This window comes from Tenrec ecaudatus, chromosome 3, assembly GCF_050624435.1.
Source record: "Tenrec ecaudatus isolate mTenEca1 chromosome 3, mTenEca1.hap1, whole genome shotgun sequence".
Classification (NCBI taxonomy): domain Eukaryota; kingdom Metazoa; phylum Chordata; class Mammalia; order Afrosoricida; family Tenrecidae; genus Tenrec; species Tenrec ecaudatus.
The window spans coordinates 114,941,426-114,958,153 of NC_134532.1; the positions used below are offsets into that span (position 1 = coordinate 114,941,426).

A 16,728-nucleotide genomic window follows, 5' to 3' on the forward strand; every position below is an offset into this window, starting at 1 on the left:
ACCTAATACAAATAGCAAATTTGTATTAGGTTAGCTATTTAGTAGTATTGTATTAAATAAAATTTCTAATACAAATAACTGATTTCTATTTTTAATTATTTGTGTACATAAAAGTGGACTCTGTAGCATGCATTTTATGTTGTGGATATCTTCCATATGACAGGTGATCATCTCTATTGAAGAAACTGGCATATGATTTAAAAAATTCCATTATATAAATTAAACTGGATATTGAGAAATTGTACAGCTCCATGGGCCAAAGTTAATAATATACCATTGGTATTTATATGTGTTCTTAAGCATTTGAACCTGATTTTCTTGGCCAATGCTGTAAAAATTTAATTTTAGATTTGTGACTTAAATGTGATCATTATGGATAGATGGTGAATCATTTACTTGCATGTTTTTCCCTTTACATGTTAAATTATTTTTAGCCATACTTTTCCTCAGAAGCTGACTTTTAAAAATTGACTTCAATTATACTGCTCACACATATAACATAATCAGGGAACTAAGATTAAATTCACAAAAAGAAATTATTTGAAATATATATAGATTCACAAAAGTTATTCTTTTGAATTTTCAATAAGTTTCTTTCATGTATTACATGCTATTTTGTACTTTATCCTCCCTAAGAGGTTGCCATCAGTTTGTTATGTCTTAATATTTTTACTTTTATTTTCTTCTTTATCGTTTTTCACCCATATGAAATTTTGCAGGGGCACATTTTAATAGTCAGGAGGTAAATTTAGCACTGAACCTCCAAGAGTAAGAAGTTAAGGTAACATTTTTATTTGTAGAGTGATTTATAATTACATACTATATTCACATCAATTGTAGAGATATTTGTTTGGAGAAATCTCAAATAGAACTATACTTTTATTACCATTTAAGCTGAAAATTAGTTTTCTTTGTTTTTGTATGGATGGCAGAATCATTTTGTTTTCTAGGAGGAATTATGAAATAGATTTAGTCTAATCTCAAAAATAATTTTTTCATCTCTTTTAAGTTTACTCTTTGAAGATGGTGAGAGCTGTGGTCAAGGTCGAGATAGAAGCTCACTTTTAGATGATACTACTGTGATGCTGTCATTATGCCAGCTAAGAAATGTAAGTGGAGTTTTGTTAAATTTGCTTCAGATCATTTTATTATTATGATTAACTCAAATCTAAAGATAGAGAAAAGGCCTTGTATTTTTACATAACATACATTAGTGTGTTGTGTTAGTCTGGGTACTTTAGAGAAACAAATTCACAGAAACTCATATATAAGAGAGAGTTTTGTATAAAGGTTAAGTGCAAGAAAACATCCCAACCCTGTGCTGCCCAAGCCCACAAGTCGGACATTATCCTATATGTCCGACACCAATCCACAAAGTTCTCCTCCACCTCACAAAACACACTGTAATGCACACTGCAGGAGGAAAGCCGAATCAGTGAACTGCAGGAGGAAAGCTGAATCAGTGTCTCAGAGCTGGCAGGGGTCTCCACACGGTTGCTCCAGCACCCTGGGCTGCATCGGGGTAAGTCCATGCGGCTTCTTCTTGAAGGAAGTCAGCCTTGCAAGCTGAAGCAGGGAACCGCTAATGCAGCTGCACCCTGGCGTGACCATCGCAGAGAAAGAGACCCGAGAAAGGCGAAGCTTACCGAGTCATTTATCTCTCTGCCCTTCAATTAACCCCACATGTGTTTATCAGCCAGGTTGGCACAATAAACTATCTCAAGTGTCTTCAATGCATATAAGGTCTGTTATTTCAACACACTGTTTTTTACCAGTTTATCTTTGCACCATTCCTAGGTATAAATTTCCCTGAAAATTTGGTAACATTTGATACTATCTAATAAAAAAAAACCAAAGACATGGATATAGAATTATATTTCCCTCTAATGCTAAATTTTAATTCCGTCATGATAGTACAATTATGAGCCTTGTAGAAACACTATAATCAATACAATAATATGAAGTAGAGCTAATTCCTTTAGTTCATAGATGGATCATTAGATACTTTCCTTCAGAGTTGCTTGGAACTTTGGATCACTGAGTAACTGAGCACTCACTCCTCATGGCACAACAGCTTTTTAAAATAATGTAGCAGCCCACTCACCCGTTAACGTTATTGTTTCTGTGGATTTTTATCCTATATTACCTTTAATCTAAACATTTAATTAAACACATAAAATATGCTTGTGAAATCAAACACACAGGACAATAAATCATAAACTCTTGAAAATTTCTTTATTAATGGAGTAGTTCTACTCTACCTTATAGGGCGTCTGCAAGTCCAAATCAACTGGGCGACAGAGGGTTATCTTGAGGAGGGAGAAAAACAGACAAAGTTATTTTTACAGATGAACCATATTCAGTAGAAGCATGGAAGACTTGCCTGCTTGATAGAAAATTCGAAGTCAATTTTATATTTTTCTCAATACCTTTGTAAATTCATAAATGTTTATATCAGTTTGCTTTTAGTGTTGCCATCTCAGATACTCATGCACACTTTCTTTCACAGAGATTGAAAGATGTTGGTGGAGAAGCATTTTATCCGTTACTTGAAGATGAGTGAGTAGATCGTTTACTCTGCTAGTTTTCAACTTACAATATCTTAGCTTGACAAGAAAAATGTAAACATTCTCCCAAGAGTGTTTCCCAAGCAGTATATCAAAACCTAGTGTTAGATTGTGTATTTTTTTGTTATGTTAAATTTTTTGTACTTTGTACTAATTCTTCTGTTTTGGTTTCTCTTTAACAGCCAGTCTAATTTACCTCATTCAAATAGTAATAATGAATTGTCTGCAGCTGCCACCCTCCCCTTGATCATTCGGGAGAGAGACACAGAGTACCAGCTAAACAGAATTGTTCTCTTTGACAGGCTGCTGAAGGTAGAGAGTCTACAAAATTATTCATCACAGTCTAAGTGCAATCCTGTTGTTTGTTTGTTTCCAGTGACAATTTTTAGGGATTCTTCATGTCTGATGAACTTAATTACCATTGATATATTTTGTGGATTACCTTTAATTATAAAAGTGCTACATATTAATATAAAACAAATTAAGAACTCAAAATAGGTAAGTGTATTTAAGAGGGTAAGATAAAAGCATTACTACAAAATCTAAGAAACCTTTATTAGACCAACACTTCATCATGCAAAACTACTATTTCTTGACACATCCTCCATCTAGCTCCATATACTTCTCAGGTAATGTTTCTAGGTCTCTAACCTGTCTTCAAAGAAACCTGTGATCTTCAATTTATACCACAGCAATATGAGAGCTTTAACATCTCCAAGGGACTGACACTCTGTTCCTTTGAAACGTTCTTTGAGTTTGGGCAACAGAAAGAAGTCTGAAGGGCAGGATCAGGGTTGTATGGTGTACAGAGTAGGTTCTCACATGAAATTCTCATAGCATAGTCCCTGCTACCCTGGTGAAGTGAACAGGAATGTTGTAATAGATACAACTTCCACCATGCAACTGTCCCAGTCTTTCCCTAGAAATACAATTTTCCAGTCTCCAATTTCTTAAAATGTCTTCCTAATAATCCTCCATGCTTTCCCTATTTCCTTTGAGATTAATCCTTTGATATCCTAAAATGTAGTCCCTATCACCTTCGGAGCTGACCTTTCTGCCTTATGTTTAACTGGCCCTGCTGAGCCTCTCAGAAGTACTATTTTGATTAGACCTTTTTGGGAGAACCTGTCTACAGCCATCGACTGATTGTAGAGACATTATTGAACACATTTTGCTTGGAATTAATCCATGCAGGTATGGGCAGGAACCGCTGTAGCAATACTTTGTAACTTAACCCTGGTATTTACAAAATCATGATGAACAACAGCCAGAACTCAACAGGACAGCGCACCGACACTGAAACAGAGACATGAGTAAAGGGCATAATGAAAATTCAGTTTGTTAGCAAATCAGGTAAAAATTTTCCTCATCACCAGGAATGGGGTGGAGAGTGAATAAAGTAGGATATGTGTCTTTCTCTGCATGTTGCTGTTGATAGGTGCCATCAAGTCAGTTCTGGTGTTAGCGAACCTTTGTAGAGCAGAGCGGAACCCTGCCTGGTCCTGCGCCATCCTCACAGTGGTGCTCCTCTGTCTGCGCCATGTTGCAGCCACTGTGTCAATCCATCTTGTTGAGGGCCTTCCTTTTTCACTGCCCTCCACTTTACCAAGTATGATACCCTTCTCCAGAAACGTGTCTATCCTGATAACATGTCCAGTGTACAGAAGATGCAGTCTTGCCATCCTTGCCGCTAAGGAACATCCTGACTATAATTCTTAGATATATTTGTGGATTCTTTTGGCAGTCCGTGGTATTTTCAATATTTTCACAAACACTATAACTCATCATAGGGTGTTTTTGCATAACAAAAAGCATGAACATACACTGAGATGGGAACTTTTACTCTACTGAAGTACTTGTAAGTGTAAATTGATTGAAGTGTTCTGCTTCACAATTTAAAAGTTTATTAAGAATTATTAAAACAGAGTCTCCCTTCCCCCCCTTCTCTGCCGTCCATCTCCCAGGGAGGAGGTCACATGTGGATCCTTGTAATCAGTTCCCCATTTCCAACCCACTCTCCCTCCACTCTCCCAGCCTCGCCCCTCACACCCCTGGTCCTGAAGGTATCATCCACCCTGGATTCCCTGTACCTCCAGCTCCCTTATGCACCAGTGTACAACCTCTGCCCTATCCAGTCCTGCAAGGTAGAATTCGGATCATGGTAGTTGGGGGGAGGAAGCATCCAGGATCTTGAGAAAAGCTGTGTTCTTCATCGGTACTACATCACACCCTGACTGACCCATCTCCTCTCCTAAACCCCTCAATGAGGGGATCTCCAGTGGTCGACATTTGGGCCTTGGGTCTCCACTCTGCACTTCCCCCTTCATTCACTATGGTATATACATATATATGTGTGTGTGTGTATGAATATGTATATCTATATATACACATATATATACATACACACATATATTTTTTTTCATGATGCCTTATACCCGGTCCCTTTGGCACCTCGTGATCGCACCGGCTGGTGTGCTTCTTCCATGTGGGCTTTATTGCTTCTGAGCTAGAAGGCTGCTTGTTCACCTTCAAGCCTTTAAGACCCCAGACACTATCTCTTTCTATAGCTGGGCACCATCAGCTTTCTTCGCCACATTTGCTTATGCACCCGTTTGTCTTCGGCGATCGTATCATGGAGGTGTGTAGCCAATGATATGATTTTTTGTTCTTTGATGCCTGGTAACTGATCCCTTTGGGACCACGCGGGGGAAGGTTTACTCCGTATAGGGCAAGATATGACAAAATAACAATCTATAAATTATCAACGGCTCATGAGAGAGGGGGGAGCGGGGAGGGAAGGGAAAAAAAGAGGACCTGATGCAGAGGGCTTAAGTGGAAAGCAAATGCTTTGAGAGTGATTAGGGCAAAGAATGTACAGATGTGCTTTATACAATTGATGTATGTATATGTATGGACTGTGATAAGAGTTGTATGAGCCTCTAATAAAATGTTAAAAAAAAAGAAAAGAAAATTGTTACCTCAATCCCATTTGTTAATGTAAATACAAAACTCAGCAGTTGATTAAAAGAAAAATAGATTATAAAAAAAGAATTATTAAAACATAAATAAATTTACATGCCAGGATATATTATGATGGTTAGTAGATGGGACTGGAAAATTGCCCCATAGTTTTTTCTAGACAGTAATTTTTATAGGAGCACATGGCCAGGCTTTTCTTAGTTGGAGTCACAGGGTGTTTCCAAACCTCTAACCTTTCTGTTAGCAGCCATGCACTAATTGTGTCATTAGGCCTCTCAAGCCCCTGTGACTACTTATATCTCTCCCAGAACACAACCTAGAGGGGAATACTGAAAACAAGTCAAATCAACTCTGACCCTTGGTATGTGATGCCGCATGGCCAGGGAGCTAGGGAACCAGACAGGGTAATTTCAGGTAATTAGAAATTACAAATGACCTTAACCTTTATCACTAGGACATTCAGAACTGTCTGGACTAAAAGGTGGCATGTTGCAATGTGAGGTAATTTTTTAATTTTTTTTTCGTCCTATAGGCTTATCCATATAAAAAAAATCAAATCTGGAAAGAAGCAAGAGTTGACATTCCTCCTCTTATGAGAGGCTTAACCTGGGCTGCGCTTCTAGGAGTTGAGGTAAGAAAGAAAAGGGATGGAAAAATCGCCTTGTAAAGCTGATCATTAATGCCAATAAAATACAAAGATGGATTGCAATTTTCTAATATATATTTTTCAAGTTGTTATAAAATACATATTTTGAACAACTTGAAAAATATGCATAAGAATGAAAACTAAGGGGTGGGTGGGCAAAAAAGAATGAAAATTACATGGTGAAATATGAACATTAAAATACTTGTAGTTTTTAAGTGAAAGAAAAATAAACAGATGGGATGGGTAGGATAGAACCCAACAAATTAGATTTAGATCAGAAAGAAAATAAATTGGATTTTTAATATTTCTGGGGATTTTTGTCTTTTAAATCAGAGCGATCTCTGTTGTATTTTGTTACTGTTGGTAGCATTCTTGATACTGTGCTATGTATCTTTCTGTGCTTTTCAGTATACAGAGCCCAAATTGGAGGTTCTAAAGAGCCCATAAGTAGAGTAGGGTTCTTGTGGGTGTGGCAGGGGAGGGTGGTCAAGGAGAGCTGATGTCAAGGCGTACAGGAAGGAAGAGAATGTTCTGAGAATGATGGTGGGGGTAGTGATTGCAGAGCACTGCTTAAGATGACTGAACGGTACTGCACCTGGATTAGGTCCTGATTAGAAAAAAGAAACAAAATAATTTTACTAAAGATCCATTATATTTATACTGTTTATCTCATTAATGAAATTTAAAAGAAAATCTAATTTTTTAAGAATCAGAATATTTTAATTGTATAGTCTTACATATAAAATATATTTATTTATGAATATAAGCACTAATCTACAAGTTGCTCTGTCTAGATTTGGGGGAATCTTCTACTCCAATTTATGTTTTATTAAAATCTCTTATGCATAGAAATAGAAATACCATTTGATCCAGAAATATCCCCATGAGGTGTAAATATCCCCATGAAGTGTATATCCTAAAGAAATGCAAACCTAGATCCTGACAGATATCTGTGCACTCGTATTCTTTGCAGCATTAGTCACAATAGCAGAGAGAGGGAAACAACCTAAGTGTCTGTCAGTAGATGAATCTATGAATAAACTTGGTATATACCCACAAGGGAATATTGTACAACATTCAAAGATAAGGAAGAATTTCTCAAATACTTCTTAACATGGATGAACCTGGAGGGTATTTTGCTGAGTGATATGTTATTCATAAGATAACAAATATTATGAGTCTGTTATTATAAAAAAATATCAAGGAAAGTTTTCCAAACATAAAATAATTCTTTGTTGGTTACCAAGGATAGGAGGGAAGAGGAGGGATTATCTCTCACTAGATCATGAACATGTATCAAATTGTGTGGAGGGAAAGGCAACATAAAAAAGAGGGTGATCAGAAAAATGACACAAGAGGTAAATAACAGACAACGGTAAATAATTTAGCATGCAATCCTGCCTTAGCGGTAATGACAAACAACGTACAAAGTGGATAGATAGGCAGACAGATGTATGTCCCAAACCAACCTCCCTGCCATCAAGTTAATTCTGACTCGTAATGATTTTGTAGGACAGAATAGAATTGCCCCTGTGAATTTCAGAGTCTAACCTTTTACAGAGTAGAAAGCACCATCTCCCTCCTTCAGAGGAGCTGTTGGTTTCGAACTGCTGACTCTGCAATTAGCAGTCCAGCTCATAGCCATTATAGGCATATTTAGGAAATAGGTTTTATATGCATTAATAACTTATTACAAATCCTGATTGATTAATATATCTTCTGCTATTTTTTACAGGGGGCTATTCATGCCAAGTATGTTGCAATCGATAAGGACACACCAATTCCTACAGATAGACAAGTAAGATTTAGATTTTCTTAAACAATCTAAAATAATTCTGCTAAATTTTTATATTATAGAAAGGCAACAGGAAGGTTTCTCTTAATTCGAATACTCAGCAGCTGTGATACACATATTGTATGTATAAACTAGTGGGTTGGAACTCATTTAATTCCTGTGACTTTTAAACATAATTTTTATTCTTCACCTAAAGAATTTACCCTATATTTAGACCAGTTTCAAAAAAGGTAATATTTGAAACTATATCAACACATATGCTTTTTAAAGTCTGAAATGTTCTACCTGCCCTGTTTAAACATGCATAAGACTTCATTGGTGTTTCTTGAGATGTCATACACAGATTTTAGAACTTTAGGCAGTAGTAGTATGAAGTTAATCTCTTTGGAAATTCTTATTATATCTTTTTAAAAAACCTTTGGGGATTTTTGATGCACCATTGCTCTTATGCAGTTCCAACATATTCACTTGGTTCTTTACAGATTGAAGTGGACATCCCTCGTTGCCATCAATATGATGAGCTGCTGTCATCACCAGAAGGCCATGCCAAGTTCAGGCGCGTACTGAAAGCATGGGTCGTCTCCCATCCTGATCTTGTGTATTGGCAAGGTAACTCCTTACCCACCCAGATAGCCATTTTAGAAAATCGAATCTCAAAACATCTTTGCTCTTGAGGAAAAAAAAACAACAGTGAAGCTATGATTTTTTTTTTGGACTGGGTTAGACACTCATAAAAAACCTATCTAAATACCTGGTAGATGTAATTTAAATACATGGAAAGGGACAGTTTCCCATCACATTGATTAGGAGTGTATAAAGAGCATTTGGTACTATTGCAATCTTTATGAATTTTAGGAAGTAGTAAAATAAATTGATGCCATGTATAGCTTTTTGTTCATTGAGATTTGAGTTACATGTATTAATATTCTCTATTGAGCTTCTTTACTTGATCTCTCTGGCCTCTAATATCCATTGTGATGCATAATGAGACACTGACAGACAAAGTTCATGATTAAAAGTGTTTATTAGGGTGTTAGTAAGTTGCAATGCCAGTGAGAAATGCTCAAGGTAGTTGTCTCCTGGGACATGTTACAAAGCTTCAGATCTGCTCGTAAATCGCCAGAGGGGCACGCTACTCTGCTATAAGCCTCATCCCGAAATCATTCAGCTCAAGATTTCTGTGCCAGCAAGTCCAGCTTCTGGAACGCAGTGCCCAGAGACACCGTACTCCAGTAAACCTCAGCCTGAAGGTGCTCTGCTCCACTTCTGTGCGTTCGCAAGTCCAACCTCCCCAATTAAGGGGCCAGAGGTGCCTTACTCTGTCAGGAGCTCCCTGCACAAAAGCGCACAGCCGCACTTGCTCCACGGGCTGGGAATTCCAGCACTCTTCCATGCTCTGCCGCATGGTTCTGCTTCTGCTCCTCTGAAGGCAGAGCTGTCATCTGGACCCAGGAGGTTTGCTGTGCAGAGAACTCAGATCCAAAAGACTCACTCAACTCCTAGCTGTTTCTGATAATGAGACTCCTCTTGCTGCTTCTCCAAGGACTCATTTTGTACATAACAGGTTGACACTCCAGGGAATGCTGTTTGCATTTACTCACAGATGAATCCTATCAATATCTTCCCAGACCCGTGCAGTACAAGTTAGAGTCTTCTGACGAGAAGATCTACATCAATAACTTGCTGCCACTACACTATTCTTAACATTTAGTCACTTATCAATGTATACCTAATACAGATAATAGGAGTTTGTCATGTTATTATTTTTCTCTTTATTTATTTACTTAGCATCTTTAACCCCAGATTAAAATTTTTAGCTTTTACCATTCTTGTTTGGGCGGTCATTAATTTATTAATTGAAACCAATTCTACCCAGTCCTCTTATTTTATATTTTTCTGAGTTGTAGTTCTTTTATGTCAGTTTCTTTCTGGCTAACTACTAATGAAAGCATTATGTTTACGTGTGTGTGTGTGTGTGTGTGTGTGTGTGTGTATATATATATATATATATATATATTTCTATCCTCTCAAGGTAGTATGTGCAATATTATTAATATTATCGTCTGTCAGTTTTTTGTATAGCAGTGGCTTGCATGTTGCTAAAAATTGTGTCACTAATAATTTAGTTGGTATTTTAAATATCAGCAGGGACTCCCAAAGTGAGTAGGTTTCCATAGAGCTCCAGACTAAACCGAGTAGAAGGAAGGAATCTTCTGAGGATTAGCCACTGAAAACCCTATGAATAGCAGTGAAATATTGTCAGATATAGGGAAGAAAGATGGAATAGGATGGCTACTTCTGAGTGATTAACCACTAAAACCTTATGAATAGCTGAGACACATTGTCAGATAGCATGCTAGAAGTTGAGCCCTTCACACTGAGGGGACTCAAAGTGTGACTGGGAAAGAGTCAACCATAGTGATATGGTGCGATAGTTTATTGTGCCAGCCTGGTCGATAAACACAAGTAGGATTAACTGAAGGGCAGAGGGATAAATGGCTTGGTGAGCCTCACCTTGCTTGTTCTGTGCCTCAGTTTAAAGGGGTACACTACCTGTGGGATGCCTAGCCTGTGGACTGTGTCACTGGAAGTTGAGGTCCCTTTAAGCCCACATGATTGGAATGTTCATCTCTGGAGCTGGGGACCGATAGTTGATGGCAGTTGGGGACCTGCCTTGCTGTTTGCTACCTGGGTATATATAGCCCAGCTCTCTCTACAGAAGGGAACTGGCAACTGGCGGCTCTCAAGCCTTAAGGGACTGCTAGTGTCTCATTGCTTTATAATTTAAATGTTAATTTCTTGTATTATCTATCTGTATACAATTTAACGGTTCATTTCTTGTATTATATATCTATCTTTATAAATATATTTATATATAATTACGAGCAATCTGGTTTGTCTCTCTAGCTTTTGGAACTTTCTATGCTGGTGGCCCACAATCCAAATTAGAGAAAACAATTGCCAATATCAAATACTAATCAGAAGGTTGCATGTATGATGTATGATCTAAGAAAATTGGAAGTAAAAAATGAACTGGAATGCAGAAAGATTGTTATCTTAGTCATTAGTGAACTGAAATGAACTGATCTTGGCTAATTTAAATAAGATAAGCATATGGTTTACTATGGTGAGAATGACAAATTCAAAAGGAACCTCAATGCATCCGTTATCTAAAAGAGCATTTTAAGATCTATCTTAAAGTACAAGGCTGTATGTGATAGGATGACTATCTGAATATGAGGAAAGCCTAACAGTACAACTATTATTCAAGTTTCTATAGTAACCACTAAAGCAAGTGATGCAGAAATGTAAGAACTCTACCAAGCAACAACATACTGCATTTGACAGACATTGTGCAAGACCTCTTTAAAGTTGTGAAGAGCAAGGAAGTCACTTTAAAAACTGAAGTGCACTTAACCCAAGTCATGGTATTTTAAGTTGTGTCATGTGCATGCGAAAGTTGGACAATGCATAAGGAAGACTGAGGAAGTGATGCCTTTGAATTGTGGTGTTGGTAAGAATATTGAAAGGACATAAATCTGTCTTGGCAAAAGTATACCCAGAATGATCCTTAGAAGCAAGGATGGTGATCCTTGGTTTCAAGTACCTTGGATATACTATGAAAGAAGACTCGACTCTAGCAAAGGTCACCCCATTAGTCAAGGAGAAGCATGGAAGAAAAAGGAAGGCCATCAAGGACAAAGAGGCTTCCACAATGGGCTGAGATGTAGCAAAAATTGGGAAGGTGGTGCCGGCCGTGGCAGTGTGGCCACCAACTGTGGGCTGGAATGGATGTGAGGCACCTAACAAAAACATTCTTAGAGAAACATGCCACAGTTTCGTATTTCACTTTATACTTTTTAAAGGATATAGATAGATAAATAGATAGATAATAGATATAGTTTTTTAACCAAAGAAATATATATATTTCCATCCTTCAAATGAAAACTCTTGCTTAGGGGTGTGAATTATTATCAAGATTACACAATTAAGTTCAGAGATGGAACTCTCTTCCAGCTCTTCTGGTTGCTTCATTTCTTCTATCACTGCCCTCCCTTCATTTGGCAAGCCATCTTCAGAACTCCATTGTACTGGATCCTTACTAGATGTGAAGCACAGTCATCTTACTAATGACAACAACTCATGAGAAAATGCATTTCTATGAGGTTAATGTTTATAATGCACAGTCTGTATTGAGGTAATGCAGGCTTAAATAAGGCATATCTACAGTTCTATTAAATTATTCATTAAACCCCTTTCTCCCCATCTCTCAACACCAGGTCTTGACTCTCTTTGTGCTCCATTCCTATATTTAAATTTTAATAATGAAGGTAAGTCTCTTTTAATTTAAGTAATCATCATCTATATCATTCGATAATATTTTATTCAAACATCCTAGCTCTTTTTTTAATGGAAGATTTTTGTGCTGGAAGGTACTGAAAATTACTGTGAAATCCCCTCAGATTTATTTTATTTAAAGTAAATAATAAATCCTGTAAACTAGATATTATCATAGAGAAATAAAGTTCATTATTTGAATAATTTTAAGAATGCACTGTTTTCTGGTATCATTACTTATTATTATAAACTAGAATTTTTGCTGTGTAGTTATACATATCCCATTAAAATATTGATCCTAGAATTGTAAAGAATCTGTTTTGAAAGAATAATATGTGTCTAGCATTACTAAAAATAACGTTTACTACTCTTGTTTACATCAAAAGTAATTAAGAACCATGAAGCTTGTGTAGCTCATTAAGGATGATAATGTTTAGAGATGAAAAATTTATGCTCAGTAAATGAAAGCTTTCCTTATTGGGAATAATAGGGGTCTCCGTAATTTGGAATGTAAAATTTCCTACAGTGGTTATCATTTTTCCCCAAAATATTTTCTGACTTAAATGGCAGTTTTTTGGTCCCTTATTTTTGATTCTCTAATACTTATTACCATAATTATTATTTAAATAGTCGACTTAAAAGATATACACTAAAGGGGTGGCTGCTAGTCATTTGCCTCATTAACTAATTTATCACCTATGTGTCTTTTGTGCTCTCCTAGCTCTGGCATATGCATGTCTGTCTGCTTTCATTCCCAAATACCTTTATAACTTCTTCTTGAAAGACAACTCACATGTAATACAAGGTAAGCACATGTCTTTCTTTTCAGAGGGAAAGTACTTCTGTCAAAAGTAACCAAAGCTCATTATATATATGATTGTGATCCTGTAAAATATGGTGATGATATGTCATTAAAATCTATGTAGATCATAAAGGTAAGTCTTTCTTTGAAGTACATAAAAATTATGATTTTTAAATGCTTGTTTAATATGTGAATTTAGTTCTGTTCATATGCCGATGTACTATCTAGAACAAGGAATTTTCTTATACTTTTCTGTTTCTTTTGGGAAATCTTACAAAGCTGGGTACCCCAGTGGAGTCTATCTGTCATTTTTATGACACATTTCAGATACTCCTTTGATAGAGCATTTTCATTTATGCAAATTTTCCATCATTTTACTAAAATTTTAAGCTACTACGCTAGTGCTGTGTTTTATTTATATTTGTATCATTATTATAAATATTCCATTTGAATAAATGGAATAGGAAAACTAGAAGCTGTGTCTGAATTACTGAAACCTTCAATAAATGGAATTTCAATTAAATTTTCACTGTTGGTAATCAGGGGTCAATATGCTAGGAATGCAATTAGGAAGGAAAATGTAAATTTAAAAGGAACTAAAAATAGGAGACTTTGAACTTGGATAAATAGCTTTGTACATGAAAGCATGATTCCAGCATCTTTTATGTAGGAATGCAGAGAAAAGTAATTATGTTTTCAAATGGAAGCAGGTGATCACTTATAGATCTTTTGTATCTGCAATGTAGAAGTGCTAGATATTGAACTACTGACCCAGTACTCCTGTGTTAGTTTTGTCATATAAACTCCTGGGACTTATACATAGTTTTTAAATGTTTTTCTTTGAAATGAATATATGTATATCTTAAAATGAGAAATAAAAATGTATAGTAGATTGTATTAGATGGAATAATATCCTGTGCATAATGTATTGAAAATTTACATTTTGAAAATTTCCTAACTAGTTATTTTGAGAAAGTTTTGAATAAAACATATGTCCTTAATGTAACATATATATTTATATACTTTTATATTTTAAGCAAATACTTGAATGCATATTATTTCCCTTCTTATCATTCATAGTAAATTATATGATATACTTATGTTCTTACAAGGAATTAGTCTTTAAAAATTCAAAAGATCAATTTCTTGCTATAAAATATTTATTGTTAAAAATAATTTTAGGAAGATTTGAGAAATGGACAGAATAGGGTCAAATGTTTTTAGATTTTAAATATTAATAAAAATTCATCTGCTGCCATTGGGTTAGTTTCAACTCATAAGACCGAGTAGAACTGTTCCCTAGATACATTAATTGAATTCTCAAGAGAAGCAAAACCAGTGGTGCTTCTATAGAGATAGAGAAGTTTATATCAAGAAAAATGACTCACTCAGTTGTAGGAATGGGTAAGTCCAGTCCAATTCAAGTTCTTGGGTCAGATGTGAAGCTGAAGGCTTTACCTGACTTGTGTGGCTGTTGCGGACGAATGGACCAGGAAGCAGGAAAACGAAGACCACAGACTACTATATAAGACAAGTTACATGAATCTAAGGTCCACTATCCACTGATGGCTTTTGGGATAGACAGGTTATTGCAGGAGGTCAACAAACCAGATACAGCATCCAGACCCAGCCGAAGGGACACGCATTCTCACAGGATCTGCTGAACAAGGAGCCGGCCACACCTCCCAGGAGGCTTTCTTCCAATTGCCTCAAGGCACTTCACTCTTCCAAAAGGCTGGCTTCTCAAGAAGTTAATTACTTTATTTAGACCTCATCCTAGGAGATCACTCCCAAACTAATGAGAACCCTGGCCAACCAAATTGACACAAACCTACCTATCACCCTAGAGTTTCTGAGGTTAGGAATTTTTATAGGAGCAGACTGCCTCGTCTTTTCCTGCAGAACAACTAATGCTTCTAAATTCCTGGTCTTTTCTGTTAGCCCAATGCTTAACCTACTGGACATCCCGGGCTCTTTCAAATGATTAAATAGACATTGTCAACTTCCTGTACTAAAACGATGTAATGGTTAAATTGTTGATACTCAACTCCCTGCACATTTCTGTAATGTGAGCTTATCAAAACTTGGTATTAATTTGAGAAGGTTTATTAGAAGATACAACTTTTTTGCTTTCAATCTTTATGTTCAAACATAAATGTGCTTTATAGAAAGAGAGTTTATTTGCAAGTATAAATTAGTTTAGTAAGGTAATCCAAATAGAAGCATCATATAATGCCCTCTTCAAATATGTTCTATTAGGTTGTGTTCTATACCTTCCTAATAGATATGTGTCCCATTTTTATTTGTAATTTCCTTTAAATTTACCCTTATCAATGACAACATGTTATAAATTTTCATTCTAAGTTTTCAGTGATATCAAAAGGTGGATTTAATGCATACATCTTAGATAATACTATCAGATTCCATGAGAATGGGTAAGACCCATCATTATTCATAATTATTTTAAATCTTATCCATATTAGTATTAAGATGTTATAGAAGTGAGAGTTTACTCTTTTATGTTCAAATGGTTCCAAAATAATGGATTTAATATGGCTTGGCTAAAACAGATTTTATATACTGCGCAGTGTACGTAACAATCAGTAAATGACCCAAGACCAACTGAAAACTTGAAGCTAGAAGATAATGTGGTTCGTAGCTGTGTAGCTCCACAGATGACTCTTTAATCCTTATTTAAATATGTTAGCACCATACTGCTATTAGTAAGTTTAAAAAGTTAATATAAATGGCAATGTTGACTGAATATTCACGTATAAATTGGTTCTCTAAAAAAAATCAAGAAAACTCTATTAAAATTGAAAAAGAAGATACAAATGACCAAAATATAAAAGTAGAGATATTACAAATGACTCAAAAGAAATTAAAAGACACACAAGAGAATGGTATGAAACAACTGTAGCACCCCCCCGCCCCCCAAAAAAGCTTGATAACCTAGATTAAATGACATTTCCACAAATACATACTCTACCTAAACTTACAAAGATATGAAAAATCAAAAGAATAGCTGGTGGTTTCAAACTGCTGACCTAGTGGTTTTCAGCCCCACAAGTGACCACCACGCCACCAGTTCTTCTCTGAAGAAAGCGAATCAGGACTCTAATCTGCCCAACAACAACAGAACTCTCTGGGGGATTCTACAACCCTTTGTAAGTGAGTTAAACCAAGCCGACCTTAAACTCTTCCAAAAAGTAGAACAAAGAACACTTATTTCTACCCAATGTATGAAACCAGCATTATGATAATCCTAAAGCCAGACATAGACACCACAAAGAAAGAATAATTCAGAACAATATTTCTTATAAAAATTTAAAGTTCTCAACAAGATACTAACAATCATTATTCCAACAGCCTATTAAGAGAACTAGGCACCATGACCAAAGAGTCTTTATTCCAGGATGCCCGTCAGTCACCATCATCTACCTTAGTACTTGAACTAATGTAGTAAAGTGCAGAGTGCCATGTCAACACACAACTGAGCTCGGCCTCTGTCTAATGAGCAATCTGAACAAAATCAAGAAAACAATTGCATTTTCAATAGTATCTCAACAGAAAAAATACCAAGGTATAAATTGAAACAATT

The 16,728-nt window shown here is 36.0% G+C and overlaps 1 protein-coding gene across 3 annotated transcripts in view; it reads left to right on the forward strand.

Moving 5' to 3' along the window:
- TBCK (TBC1 domain containing kinase) overlaps window positions 1-16,728 on the forward strand; it is a 197,263-nt gene that overhangs the window by 73,660 nt on the left and 106,875 nt on the right. For all 3 annotated transcript variants that reach the window (XM_075543954.1, XM_075543957.1, XM_075543955.1), the window contains exons 12-19: window positions 1,010-1,109; window positions 2,510-2,559; window positions 2,750-2,879; window positions 6,079-6,177; window positions 7,928-7,990; window positions 8,470-8,596; window positions 12,268-12,318; window positions 13,047-13,130. In XM_075543954.1, coding sequence (XP_075400069.1) covers window positions 1,010-1,109; window positions 2,510-2,559; window positions 2,750-2,879; window positions 6,079-6,177; window positions 7,928-7,990; window positions 8,470-8,596; window positions 12,268-12,318; window positions 13,047-13,130 — 704 coding nt within the window. The remainder of the gene's footprint in view (window positions 1-1,009; window positions 1,110-2,509; window positions 2,560-2,749; window positions 2,880-6,078; window positions 6,178-7,927; window positions 7,991-8,469; window positions 8,597-12,267; window positions 12,319-13,046; window positions 13,131-16,728) is intronic.